This window comes from Ranitomeya imitator, chromosome 8, assembly GCF_032444005.1.
Source record: "Ranitomeya imitator isolate aRanImi1 chromosome 8, aRanImi1.pri, whole genome shotgun sequence".
NCBI lineage: Eukaryota > Metazoa > Chordata > Amphibia > Anura > Dendrobatidae > Ranitomeya > Ranitomeya imitator.
The window spans coordinates 152,061,593-152,075,016 of NC_091289.1; the positions used below are offsets into that span (position 1 = coordinate 152,061,593).

At 44.2% G+C, this 13,424-nt stretch overlaps 1 protein-coding gene across 2 annotated transcripts in view; it reads right to left on the reverse strand.

Annotated features, from left to right (window-relative positions):
* TGFBR3 (transforming growth factor beta receptor 3) overlaps positions 1 to 13,424 on the reverse strand; it is a 276,475-nt gene that overhangs the window by 40,439 nt on the left and 222,612 nt on the right. For both annotated transcript variants that reach the window (XM_069737555.1, XM_069737556.1), the window contains 2 exons: positions 9,529 to 9,567; positions 7,802 to 7,909 (listed from right to left, as the gene is read on the reverse strand). In XM_069737555.1, the coding sequence (XP_069593656.1) occupies positions 7,802 to 7,909; positions 9,529 to 9,567 (147 nt within the window). The remainder of the gene's footprint in view (positions 1 to 7,801; positions 7,910 to 9,528; positions 9,568 to 13,424) is intronic.

The window sequence follows — 13,424 nt, forward strand, 5'->3', positions numbered from 1 at the left end:
CCCAACACACCCCTAACCCTAATCCCAACTGTAGCCATAACCCTAATCACAACCCTAACCCCAACACACCCGTAACCCCAACACACCCCTAACCCTAACCACAACCCTAATTCCTACCCAACCCTAGCCCTAAGGCTATGTGCCAACGTTGCGGATTTGTATGAGATTTTTCAGCACCATTTTTGAAAAATCCGCGGGTAAAAGGCACTACGTTTTACCTGCAGATTTACCGCGGATTTCCAGTGTTTTTTGTCCGGATTTCACCTGCGGATTCCTATTGAGGAACAGGTGTAAAACGCTGCGGAATCCGCACAAAGAATTGACATGCTGCGGAAAATACAACGCAGCGTTCCCGCGCGGTATTTTCCGCACCATGGGCACAGCGGATTTGGCTTTCCATATGTTTACATGGTACTGTAAACCTGATGGAACTCTGCTGCGGATCCGCAGCGGCCAATCTGCACCGTGTGCACATAGCCTAATTCTAAAGGTATGTGCACACGCTGCGGAAAACGCTGCGGATCCGCAGCAGTTTCCCATGAGTTTACAGTTCAATGTAAACCTATGGAAAACAAAAATCGCTGTACACATGCTGCAGAAAAACTGCACGGAAACGCAGCGGTTTACATTCCGCAGCATGTCACTTCTTTCTGCGGATTCCGCAGCGGTTTTACAACTGCTCAAATAGAAAATCGCTGTTGTAAAACCGCATTGAAATGCGCAGAAAAAACATGGTAAATCCGCCATAAATCCGCAGCGGTTTAGCACTGCGGATTTATCAAATCCTCTGCGGAAAAATCCGCAGAGGACCAGAATACGTGTGCACATACCGAAACCCTAACCCTACCCCTAACCCTAACCCTACCCCTACCCCTAACCCTAGTTCTTACCCCAACCTTAGTGGGAAAAAAAAAATTATTTTTTTTATTGTCCCTACCTATGGGGGTGACAAAGGGGGGGGGGGGTCATTTACTTTTTTTTTTTATTTTGATCACTGAGATATAACCTATCTCAGTGATCAAAATTCACTCTGGAACGAATCTGCCGGCCGGCAGATTCGGCGGGCGCACTGCACATGCGCCCGCCATTTTGGAAGATGGCGGCGCCCAGGAAAGAAGACGGACGGTCCCCGGGAGGCCAGGTAAGTATAAGGGGGGGGAGATCAGGGCAAAGGGGGGGGCGTCGGAGCATGGGGGGGTGGATCGGAACACGGGGGGGGGGGGTGGATTGGAGCACGGAGTGGGGGATCGCTGTGCGGGCGGGTGGATCGGAGCACGGGGGGGGAATCGCTGTGCGGGGGGGGGGGGATCGGAGTGCGGGGGGGGGTTGATTGGAGCACGGGGGGTGTGATTGGAGCACGGGGGGAGCGGGCAGGAGGACGGGGGAGCGGAGCACAGGACCGAGGGGAGCGGACCACAGATCGGGGGGCTGGGGGGGCGATCGGAGGAGTGGGGTGGGTGCACATTAGTGTGTCCAGCCATGGCCGATGATATTGCAGCATCGGCCATGGCTGGATTGTAATATTTCACCATTTTTTTAGGTGAAATATTACAAATCGCTCTGATTGGCAGTTTCACTTTCAACAGCCAATCAGAGCGATCGTAGCCACGAGGGGGTGAAGCCCCCTGGGCTAAACTACCACTCCCCCTGTCCCTGCAGATCGGGTGAAATGGGAGTTAACCCTTTCACCCGATCTGCAGGGACGCGATCTTTCCATGACGCATATGCTGCGTCATGGGTCGGAATGGCACCGACTTTCATGACGCAGCGTATGCGTCAAAGGTCGGGAAGGGGTTAAGGGAATCTGTCACCACATTTCACCTATCAAAACTATTAATATGGCCATACAGGTTACAGACTGCTGAAAAGTGCTACCTGTATGTCTCAAAACAAGTGCCTTGTGGATAAATCACTTTATATAAAGGACCTCTGCCAGACTCTGGGGAGGGCACTGCCTGGAAGATAACTCTGCCTCCAGAGATTATTTTACATGAAGAGGATGTTACCAGTGTCATGTGTAATGGCTACCAGTGTCATGTGTAATGGCTACCAGTGTCATGTGTAATGGTTACCAGTGTGATATGTAATGGTTACCAGTATCATGTGTAATGGCTACTAGTGATGAGCGAATATACTCATTGCTTGGGTTTTCCCAGGCACGATCGGGTGGTCTCCGAGTATTTGTAACTGCTCAGAGATTTAGTTTTCCTTGCCTCAGCTGCATGATTTACAGCTGATAGACAGCTTGAATACATGTGGGGATTCCCTAGCAACCAGGCAACACCCACATGTACTCAGGCTGTCTAGCAGCCATAAATCATGCAGCTGACTCAACAAAAACTAAATCTCCGAGCAGTTACAAATACTCGGAGACCACCCGAGCATGCACGGGAAAACCCGAGCAACGAGTATACTTGCTCATCACTAATGGTTACCAGTGTCATGTGTAATGGTTACCAGTGTGTTGTGTAATGGCCACTCTCTGCTCTCCTGATCTTAAAGATCTTACTGCAGAGCTGTGTGTGATTATAACCGACACATCGGCAGGTTGCTCTCAGCTTCAGCATCCATCTCACAGGCAGACAGAGTTGTAATATTGTTACAATACAGCAGAGCCCAGAGAGCTGCAAAAATGTGTTTGCAAGAAGAAAAATTTAATTTCTCCTGTTCTCTGTTAGTTACTTGTCTCACACTGGTATCTCCCCCTTCATGTAAAATAATCTCTGGAGGCAGAGTTATCTTCCAGGCAGTGTCCTCCCCATAGCCTTGGAAGAGGTTATTCACATGTAAGAAAAGTGTGGATTCCTCTGGAATAAGGCATCTGGAATACGGCTTAGGAGGGTGGATCCTACTGAGAGATTCCCTTTAAGAGACTATCGAAACTTGCATGAGGACAGGAATATAATGTAGCAGATCAATCTCCGGCTTGTTCTGTCGACTTAGCAAGGCTTCAAATATCTTTCCAAGTTTTGCAAACCACTGCACCAGGCAATCACTAGATCCAACACAGAAGACTGAGTTTTCCACAAGTGACTGATTTTACCTGGTGTTCACGAATAGCTGGCCTTATATTATATATGTTAACCTTTACTCCATAAGTCAACAAATCGGTATGGACAAATTAAAGGGGCTGTCTCACAAAGAGCATTATGATTTATAGAAGCCAAACCATTAGGACCTCCAATATCCTGAAAACAGAATTCCTGTGCTCCCCCATGTGAAGGTAACGGTAGTACACATGCGTGACACTTCTATGGGTCAATTAAGTGGTCGTGTGCATTCATGTCCACGACACCCATAGACAGTGAATAAGGCAGTGGTCACACATGCTCACTACTGCTCCATTCACACAGGGGACCAGGACCTCAATTCTCAGAATCGGTCGGGATCCACACAATCATATCCTCCGGTTAGGTAATAAATACTGTTAATGGGATAAACCCTCCGAAGACCTAAGAAGTGGTGGCATATCACTAGGAGCACCACCGATCTTAAAGAAAAAGCAGCACATTAGTTTGTGACTGTGGAGGAAAGCAAAGAAAGCGTCCGATCACTAGAATGAAGATGTGGTGCATGCGGTAATCAGGAGCGCCAATGTTTAGGCAGAAATAGCGAAAGTGACGCAGAACTAGAATTTTTGCCTTTTAGCTCTATGTCATTTCACGGGATTTGTCATTCTGAATCGGCAAAGCAGAAATCCTACTACTGAGAAAGTATGTTAAGAAATGACTCAGCAGAGAAGATTGGACCATAAATCTTCGGCGTAAGAGAAGAAATAAGATACAGTGCTAAGTTATTCGCCCGTTAACTATGAAATAAGCTAAGAGGTGGCCACACTATAGAATGGTCACCTACTGCAGCTTGAATGTTGATTCATGTACAAAGGATTGTAGAGGTAAGCTTTATATGTTGACTTTACTTTCAGTACTGTTTGCTCCGTCTCAAAATACTGAAAATACAGGGTTTTTTTTTTGGCCATTCGGAAAATACTGCACATGATTTGTTCTGCGTGCCCTATTCAGTGTTCTGTACAGAGCTGGTTCTAGCTTACAACATGCCATAAAGTGATGTCACGTGGGATTTTTAATCATGAAATGAACTGTGAAATTACGACTTTGGATTCAGCACTCGCTGGAAAATAACATTTTGCAGAATAAGATTAATGAGAACTATTTTTACATTTCTCGTTTCCATTATGGACAGATATAAAAATCTGTAACTGATAAGGACCAATAGACAAATATATTATGACTAGATGGTGGCCCGATTCTAACGCATTGGGTATTCTAGAATCTGCATGTCCAGGTAGTATATTGCCCAGCTACGTAGTATATTGCCCAGTCACATAGTATATTGCCCAGTCACATAGTATATTGCCCAGTCACGTAGTATATTGCCCAGTCACGTAGTATATTGCCCAGTCACATAGTATATTGCCCAGCCACGTAGTATATTGCCCAGTCACGTAGTATATTGCCCAGTCACGTAGTATATTGCCCAGTCACGTAGTATATTGCCCAGTCACGTAGTATATTGCCCAGCCACGTAGTATATTGCCCAGCCACGTAGTATATTGCCCAGCCACGTAGTATATTGCCCAGCCACGTAGTATATTGCCCAGCCACGTAGTATATTGCCCAGCCACGTAGTATATTGCCCAGCCACGTAGTATATTGCCCAGCCACGTAGTATATTGCCCAGCCACGTAGTATATTGCCCAGCCACGTAGTATATTGCCCAGTCACACAGTATATTGCCCGGCTACGTAGTATATTGCCCAGTCACGTAGTATACAGCACAGAGCCACGTAGTATATTGCCCAGCTACGTAGTATATTGCCCATCCATGTATGTCACAGGTTAAAAATAAATAAACATATACCCACCTTCCGAGGGCCACTTGTAGTGATAGATATCCGTTGTCAAATCCTATCATAGAAAAATGCGGCAGCACTCACCGATGCTGGAGTGAGGAAAGTCTTTATTGAGACATATGGTAATACATCTTCACGGCTAGGGGGATGTGCAGTGACAACAGGAATGTGCAGGGGTCGACGACGTCCGTTTCGCGCTGTATCTAGTCCATGGACCCGTAGAAGCGCTAGATACAGCGCGAAACGGCCGTCGTCGACCCCTGCACATTCCTGTTGTCACTGCACATCCCCCGAGCTGTGAAGATGTATTACCATATGTCTCAATAAAGACTTTCATCACTCCAGGATCGGTGAGTGCTGCCGCATTTTTCTATGAAAGGATTTGTTACATACCTATGTTCCATGCGAGCACCCAGGATCAGCGGTCAGGATTTCAGCTGGTTCAGCACGCATCTTGTTCTTTCCCCTCTGTGCCCCAGCAGTGCTGCTCTACTGTTTTTCTTTTTTCTTTTTTTCAGATATCCGTTGTCATTTTAGCTGGGTTTTGAGGTGTCATAACATATTGGATAGAAAATAATTACCTCCAAGCCAAGTGCGGGCCAGTAGTCTCCATTGCACTGTATCATATATACCGTTCTTTTATTTATTTTACTAGCTTATATAGCGCGATCATATTCCGCAGCGCTTTACCGATAACAGATATCCTCATTAGTGATGAGTGAGTATACTCGTTGCTTGGGTTTTACAGAGCACGCTCGGGTGGTCTCCGAGTATTTATGACTGCTCGGAGACTTAGTCTTCATCGAGGCAGCTGAATGATTTACAGCTATTAGCCAGCCTGAGTACATGTGGGGGTTGCCTGGTTGCTAGGGAATCCCCACATGTACTCAGCCTGGCTAGTAGCTGTAAATCATTCAGCTGAGGCAATGAAAACTTAATCTCCGAACACTAACAAATACTCGGAGGTCACCTGAGCGTGCTCTGGAAATCCCGAGCAACGAGTATGCTCACTCATCACTAATCTTCATCGCTGTCCCCATTGGGGCTCACAATCTTTGAAGTGTGGGATGAAACCCACGCAAACACAGGGAGAACATACAAACTTGCCAATACAATACAACATGTAACTTGTCAATGTCCTTTGCCAAAATATATCTATGTGTTTTCCTGATTTTCTCATGTACAAGAAATTAAGATAAAATAAAATGTAGTTTAAGCCACTATAATTTGCTTGTTTCTATTATCCCTAGAACAAAATTGGATTTTTTAGAGTTTAGGAACAAAAGGCGACATAAATTTCCCAATATTACTATGTCAGAGTTTTTTTTTAGGAGCAAGAGATCTTAATGTATTTAAGGGGAGTTTAACTAAACCCCTTCATCTTCTGGCCATTTTCCTTTTTTTCCTCCCTTTCTTCCAAGAGCCATAACTTTAGATTTCTGTCAATATAGCCGTATGAGGGCTTATTTTTTCCGGGGCAAGTTGTACTTTTGAATGGCACCATTGATTTTACTATATAGTGTACTGGAAAAAATTCCAAGTGCATGGAAATTGCTAACAAAAGTGCAATTCCATAATTGTTATTTGGGTATTTAATTTACAATATTTACTATATAGTAAAATTGATCTGTCTATATGATTCTCCAGGTAAGTACGAGTATGCAGATGCTAAATATGTTTAGTTTTTTTTTTATTTAAGTGGTGAAATAAAAATTGGCAATTTGTATGAGAAAAATGTTTTGCTTTTGTTGTCATTTTTCCAAGAACCGTAGCGTTTTCATTTTCAGGATCTGGGGCTGGGTGAGGGCTTATTTTTTGCTTCCTGAGCTGATGTTTTTAATTGATATTATTTTGGGATAGATACAATGTTTTGATCGCCTCTTGTTGCGGAAGCGAAAAAAACGTAACTCTGGTGTTTTGATTTTTTTTCTCTCGTTATGCCGTTTACTAATCCAACTAATTTACTTTATATTTTTTATAGATTGGACATTTCTGAACGCGGTGATACCAAATGTGTATTTTTTTATTGTTTTATTTTTAATGGGGAAAAATAGGATGATTTAAACTTGTGTTTTTTTTCATATTTTTTTAATTTTTTTTACTTTATTTAAAAGTTCCCTCAAGAGACGTGAAGGTGTGATCGTCTGATCGCCTGTGCTTTACATAGGAATGTTATCTCTTACCGACACGAGCAGGCATTAATAAGTGTATCGTAATGACAGACACAGGGGTCATCAGCAGACCCCCAGCTGTAATGACAACCCATCGGGCCCCATGATCACATCACAGGCAATAGGAGTGTGGTATGACGTGTGTCTCTGTCGGCATGTGTTAAGTGCCGTTTTCAGAGATTGACAGCGGGCTTCAACAGGTTAACAGCCACCAGCGGACCATTGCTCCACCTGCGGCTGTTGAAGGCACACGATGACTGATTAAATCAGCAGTCATGTGCCAGGAAAGATGCGGGGTCAGCGAGTGAGCCCACAACAAAGTCAGGGACACAACATGATGCAAATATACGACACAGAGTATGTCGTGAAGGTGTTAAAGAGGTTGTCCACTTTCATGAAATGGATTCAGTGGTGGATCCCTGCCGGTGCTCTGGTTTCAGTGTTTTGGCTATGGTGGTGATGTCAAGTCACCCATCTAGCCAATCACTGAATTCAGCGGTGCGTGCCGTCACCCTTGGTACAGCCGCTCAGTGACTGACTAGAGTGGCGACACGTGCTGTTGACGTGATGTCACCGCTAATGCCAAAACACTGAGACTAGAGCAGTACGGAGGAGCGCGAGCGAGATCAAGAGAGGTTGACTACCTGCTTAGTTTACTATTTTAGGCAGAGTGACTTTAAGACTTAAGAAAAAAAAATAAGCTTAAATGAAGACTTAAAAAGATGATATTAATATAAAATGTTGTACTGAATCATACCTGTATGTGAGTAAATGTACCACAGAGCTCCCGTTAACAGTGCGCCAATGATAAATGCTGCGAACGCAATCCCAACCACTATTGGCGTGTCCAGCCCATAGAAAATTGCTAGATGAATGAGAAAGAAAATATTATTAATAGTGATTTGTACAGAATTTTTGTATTACAGACATTACATTTTTGGCTCTGTGTCTAAAAAGTTCCATATATTGTCATTTTGCGCACAGGGCAATAAATCTGTTTTTATACCAGCGTGTGTCTTCGGGTTTTTCCTTGAGAACATAATCTGGAGTAGAAATGTCCTTCCCACATAGCTGAAAGGAATCGGGCCCTTTGGTAGATGTCTAAATACAGCGCTGTGAAAAATGGATTTCTGCCGAAGCACTTAACTGCATGGCCTTAAAATGCTGCACTGACAATATTACCAGGATTTAAGGAAATATCACTTATTCCTACATGTGTGCGGCTATTTCTGCCAACTCTATTTTGTAACCTATGAAACCTTCTTGGCTCCGCTCCCATTTGAAGGTGGAGAGAGGAACCTCTTGTGAAACGAGTGATGTCAGGCAAAGGACACTAAATTACAGAAATAGAATCTATTGTTCTGGAAATTTGGCAGCGCCGTGTGTGTTTGAAATTAATTCCAGACAAAAAATATAACACTTCCTTTAGTTGGAGAAGTCGCAGAGACACCCTCTACTGATATCCAAGTGTTTTTCTGTTTATTTTCCAATCCTTCAGGCATTATTATTTTCTTCATTTCAATGGCACATCCGTCCTATTCTAATAATACATGGTTCGTAAATGGCGCTGAACTGAAATCCGAAGGTTGAGTGGACAAATAAGGTCAGTAGCATGGCAGAAAATCCAGGAATTTATGCCAGATTCTGCACTGGTCTGCTGTCATGGCACGGCTCATGTATCCTCAACATTGGAATTGTAAAGTCATGGAATTATGATAACCACATGATTGACATGTTAATGATATGCAAATAATGAAAAAATATAAGGAAATGTTCAAAACATCTCAATTTATTCAGTATCGAATAGGAGCGGGGTTTCCAGATCACTCTCATGGAATGGACAGACCATTGCTCCAGTCTCCATCTAGAGACCATGTGGGCAAAGAAATGAAGAGACTTTCACAAGGGAGCGTCACACCGGTGCTACTCCAGGGATTATGGTGTGGGGTGGTATATTGTATGGTAGATGGACCCCTCTACTCTTCATTCTAGGACCATGTACAGCTCGGTAATACATTAATTTGTTGGTGCAACGAGTGATACGGATACTTACCCTAAGTGTCCCCGGAAACATTTTTCAACACAACAATGCCAGGCCACATATTGCTCGTGCTATGGTGAGCAGCCTGCATGGGCTAAACGTGCTACCATGGGCTGCAGTGTCTCCATCAAGCACATCTGAGACAGTAGTCGGTGGTTGATAATTGAAAAGGAAGCCGACAGCAGCAGATCTTGATGATTTGTCCAAGTACATTGAATGCAGCAGAACATTCCTGAGACAAGCATTAATAACCTCATTGATAGCTGCCAGGATGTTTAAGCACAGGAATTTCTGCACATGGCAATATTGAATAAGTTGAGATGCTTTCGAATATATATATATATATATATATATATATATATATATATATATACACACACACACACACACACATTTTGTGCATGCAGATTTGTCCTTTCTTAACTTGTATCAGTATGACTTACGTTCTGGTATACTTGGACGGACTTTACTGGTTGGAGTACCTATAAAACAAAGTATTTAAATTATTATACATGATTTATTATATGTATATAATATTATATGATTTATTATATGGCTATAACTTAGAGGACATTCCCCTAATGTATAGCTGAAACTGAAGAGTGAGCTAATAGATACAGCCCCTTCCCAACATGATCACTATGACATAACTGTACTATATTTTAGGGTGGTATACAGAAAATCAATCCGTGATACACAGCTACATTTTGGAGGTTTGATGGGAATGTATCATGAGAAAATTAATTGTCGTGTAAATCAGGTTATTACATGCAATGCATTTTTTTTATTCTTTTGAAACATTTTTTATTTTTTTCATATTGCAGTATATTGCAAAAAATTCAATCTTGAAATTTTCACACTGACCACTAAACCATAAACTAGACACTTGCTTCCTGATCTGAACAGAAGACTTTCCAGCAGTCTCATTATCATGACTTGCAGGATTACTATGAAAAGTAATACCTCTATATACAGAAGATAACATAAGATCTCCTTCAGCTCCCTTCACAATGACTAGATCAGACCATGCTCAGAAACTGTATCCAATATAGAAATAACGATTCTATATCTGATGGAATAGTACAAAATAATCATTATTTTGCATGGTAACATGATATAGTCTTTTTTTCTATATTGGATGCATTTGGAGTTTATTATAGTCTATCTAAAAATAATAGGGCTATCTTGGTTGACTCTGCTCAGAAAATGCTTCTATACAAGTTAACAGGGTCAGAGCCAGTGTACTGCTGCTTATTAGTGATGAGCGAACGTTCTCGGGTAAAGTGTTATCTGAGCATGCTCAGGTGCTAATCGAGTGTCTTCAGTGGGCTCAAAAAATACGTTTGAGCCCCCGCGGCTGCATGTTTCGCGGCTGTTGGATGGCCACAACACATGTGTTGATTTCCCGTTTGTTAGGCAATCCCTGCATGTGTTACGGGAGTCGAACAGCCGCGAGACATGCAGGGGTGGAGACTCTAACATTTTTTGAGCACGCCAAAGACACTTGGTTAGCACATGAGCATGCTCGGATACCGCTTTATCCGCGCACGTTCTCTCATCACTACGATGCTCATGCGTCTGCTGAAAAGAATAGAAAGCATTAATCTAGTATTAAGCCAAGTGATGGCGCTCAGCTCTGTGATATGTCAGAGGAAGACAGCGAGGTATTTTTGACCTACTATAATTCTGGAAACCCCTATAAGCATAAAATAAATAGTATGATATTACTCTATTTATTATCAATCAATGCATGTGTTAAATATAAGACATTCAGGAATATTTCTGCCACAGAATTCGGCCATAATAGCGCAATATGTTTTGTATTTCAAAGTGTTTAATTTACGGTAAATGGGGAGAACTGAACATTTTTACATTTTTGTATAACGTGAAACGGTTTGATAAAAACTAGTTCTGAAATAAAATATTACAGCAGTGACTGATAGGATTATAATATTCCTCTGTCCAGCCTTATAAACAGTAGGAGATGAAGGAATCTGAGTTTCGTAATGTCCCTATCTCACTCACCCTGTCACATTCCTTCCTGAGCAGAAATATCACTGAATGTCACTTCTGATCAGCGACACCACTAATCTGCACCACTAACCCAGCATAGTCTGCACCACTAGCCCAGCATAGTCTGCACCACTAGCCCAGCATGGTCTGCACCACTAGCCCAGCATAGTCTGCACCACTAGCCCAGCATAGTCTGCACCACTAGCCCAGCATAGTCTGCACCACTAGCCCAGCATAGTCTGCACCACTAGCCCAGCATAGTCTGCACCACTAGCCCAGCATAGTCTGCACCACTAGCCCAGCGTAGTCTGCACCACTAGCCCAGCGTAGTCTGCACCACTAGCCCAGCGTAGTCTGCACCACTAGCCCAGCATAGTCTGCACCACTAGCCCAGCGTAGTCTGCACCACTAGCCCAGCGTAGTCTGCACCACTAGCCCAGCGTAGTCTGCACCACTAGCCCAGCGTAGTCTGCACCACTAGCCCAGCGTAGTCTGCACCACTAGCCCAGCTTAGTCGGCACCACTAGCCCAGCATAGTCTGCACCACTAGCCCAGCATAGTCTGCACCACTAGCCCAGCGTAGTCTGCACCACTAGCCCAGCGTAGTCTGCACCACTAGCCCAGCGTAGTCTGCACCACTAGCCCAGCGTAGTCTGCACCACTAGCCCAGCGTAGTCTGCACCACTAGCCCAGCGTAGTCTGCACCACTAGCCCAGCGTAGTCTGCACCACTAGCCCAGCGTAGTCTGCACCACTAGCCCAGCTTAGTCTGCACCACTAGCCCAGCATAGTCTGCACCACTAGCCCAGCATAGTCTGCACCACTAGCCCAGCATAGTCTGCACCACTAGCCCTGCATAGTCTGCACCACTAGCCCAGCATAGTCTGCACCACTAGCCCAGCATAGTCTGCACCACTAGCCCAGCATAGTCTGCACCACTAGCCCAGCATAGTCTGCACCACTAGCCCAGCATAGTCTGCACCACTAGCCCAGCATAGTCTGCACCACTAGCCCAGCATAGTCTGCACCACTAGCCCAGCATAGTCTGCACCACTAGCCCAGCATAGTCTGCACCACTAGCCCAGCATAGTCTGCACCACTAGCCCAGCATAGTCTGCACCACTAGCCCAGCATAGTCTGCACCACTAGCCCAGCATAGTCTGCACCACTAGCCCAGCATAGTCTGCACCACTAGCCCAGCATAGTCTGCACCATTAGCCCAGCATAGTCTGCACCACTAGCCCAGCATAGTCTGCACCACTAGCCCAGCATAGTCTGCACCACTAGCCCAGCATAGTCCGCACCACTAGCCCAGCATAGTCCGCACCACTAGCCCAGCATAGTCCGCACCACTAGCCCAGCATAGTCCACACCACTAGCCCAGCATAGTCCGCACCACTAGCCCAGCATAGTCCGCACCACTAGCCCAGCATAGTCTGCACCACTAGCCCAGCATAGTCCGCACCACTAGCCCAGCATAGTCTGCACCACTAGCCCAGCATAGTCTGCACCACTAGCCCAGCATAGTCTGCACCACTAGCCCAGCATAGTCTGCACCACTAACCCAGCATAGTCTGCACCACTAGCCCAGCATAGTCTGCACCATTAGCCCAGCATAGTCTGCACCACTAGCCCAGCATAGTCTGCACCACTAGCCCAGCATAGTCTGCACCACTAGCCCAGCGTAGTCTGCACCACTAGCCCAGCATAGTCTGCACCATTGTAGTCCGGACAGAATTTTGTGGGTATTGAAATGTCACAACCACAACAACAATGTAAAATATAATAAAGAGTTTTACAGAACCAGCAAAGTGAATAAGATTTATGAAAAATTTAATTTTTCTTCCTGGCAAATTTGAACTTTTAAAGCGTTTTTTCAAATCTGCAGCAAGTCAATTCTCGAAGTTTTTGAACCGTTTTTCACCCAAGTATTTTATTCAGCATTTTTGTTGCCAACATTCTGCTTTTTGCAGCAGAAAAAAACTGCTGCAAATACTAAACGTATGCACATACCGTCTGTGCACACGCTGCATTTTTGTCTTTTTTTCCTGCACAGTTTTGTCATGAAACCTGAAGGATTTCCTGATGCCAGCTAAGTGATTGGGATTCCTGGAGTCTCGTGCACACATTACTTATTTTTTTACTGGCAATTTTGCAGCAGATTTAAATCTGCAGGATGTCAATTTTTTCAGCGTTTTTGCTGCAGATTTCACCCATATTAATAAGTGGGGGAAAATCAGCAACAAAAGCACATGTAAAAAATGCAATGAAAAACGTATATTTTAAGCTGCGTTTTTCCTGTTGCAGAGATGCAGAAATGGTGCAGA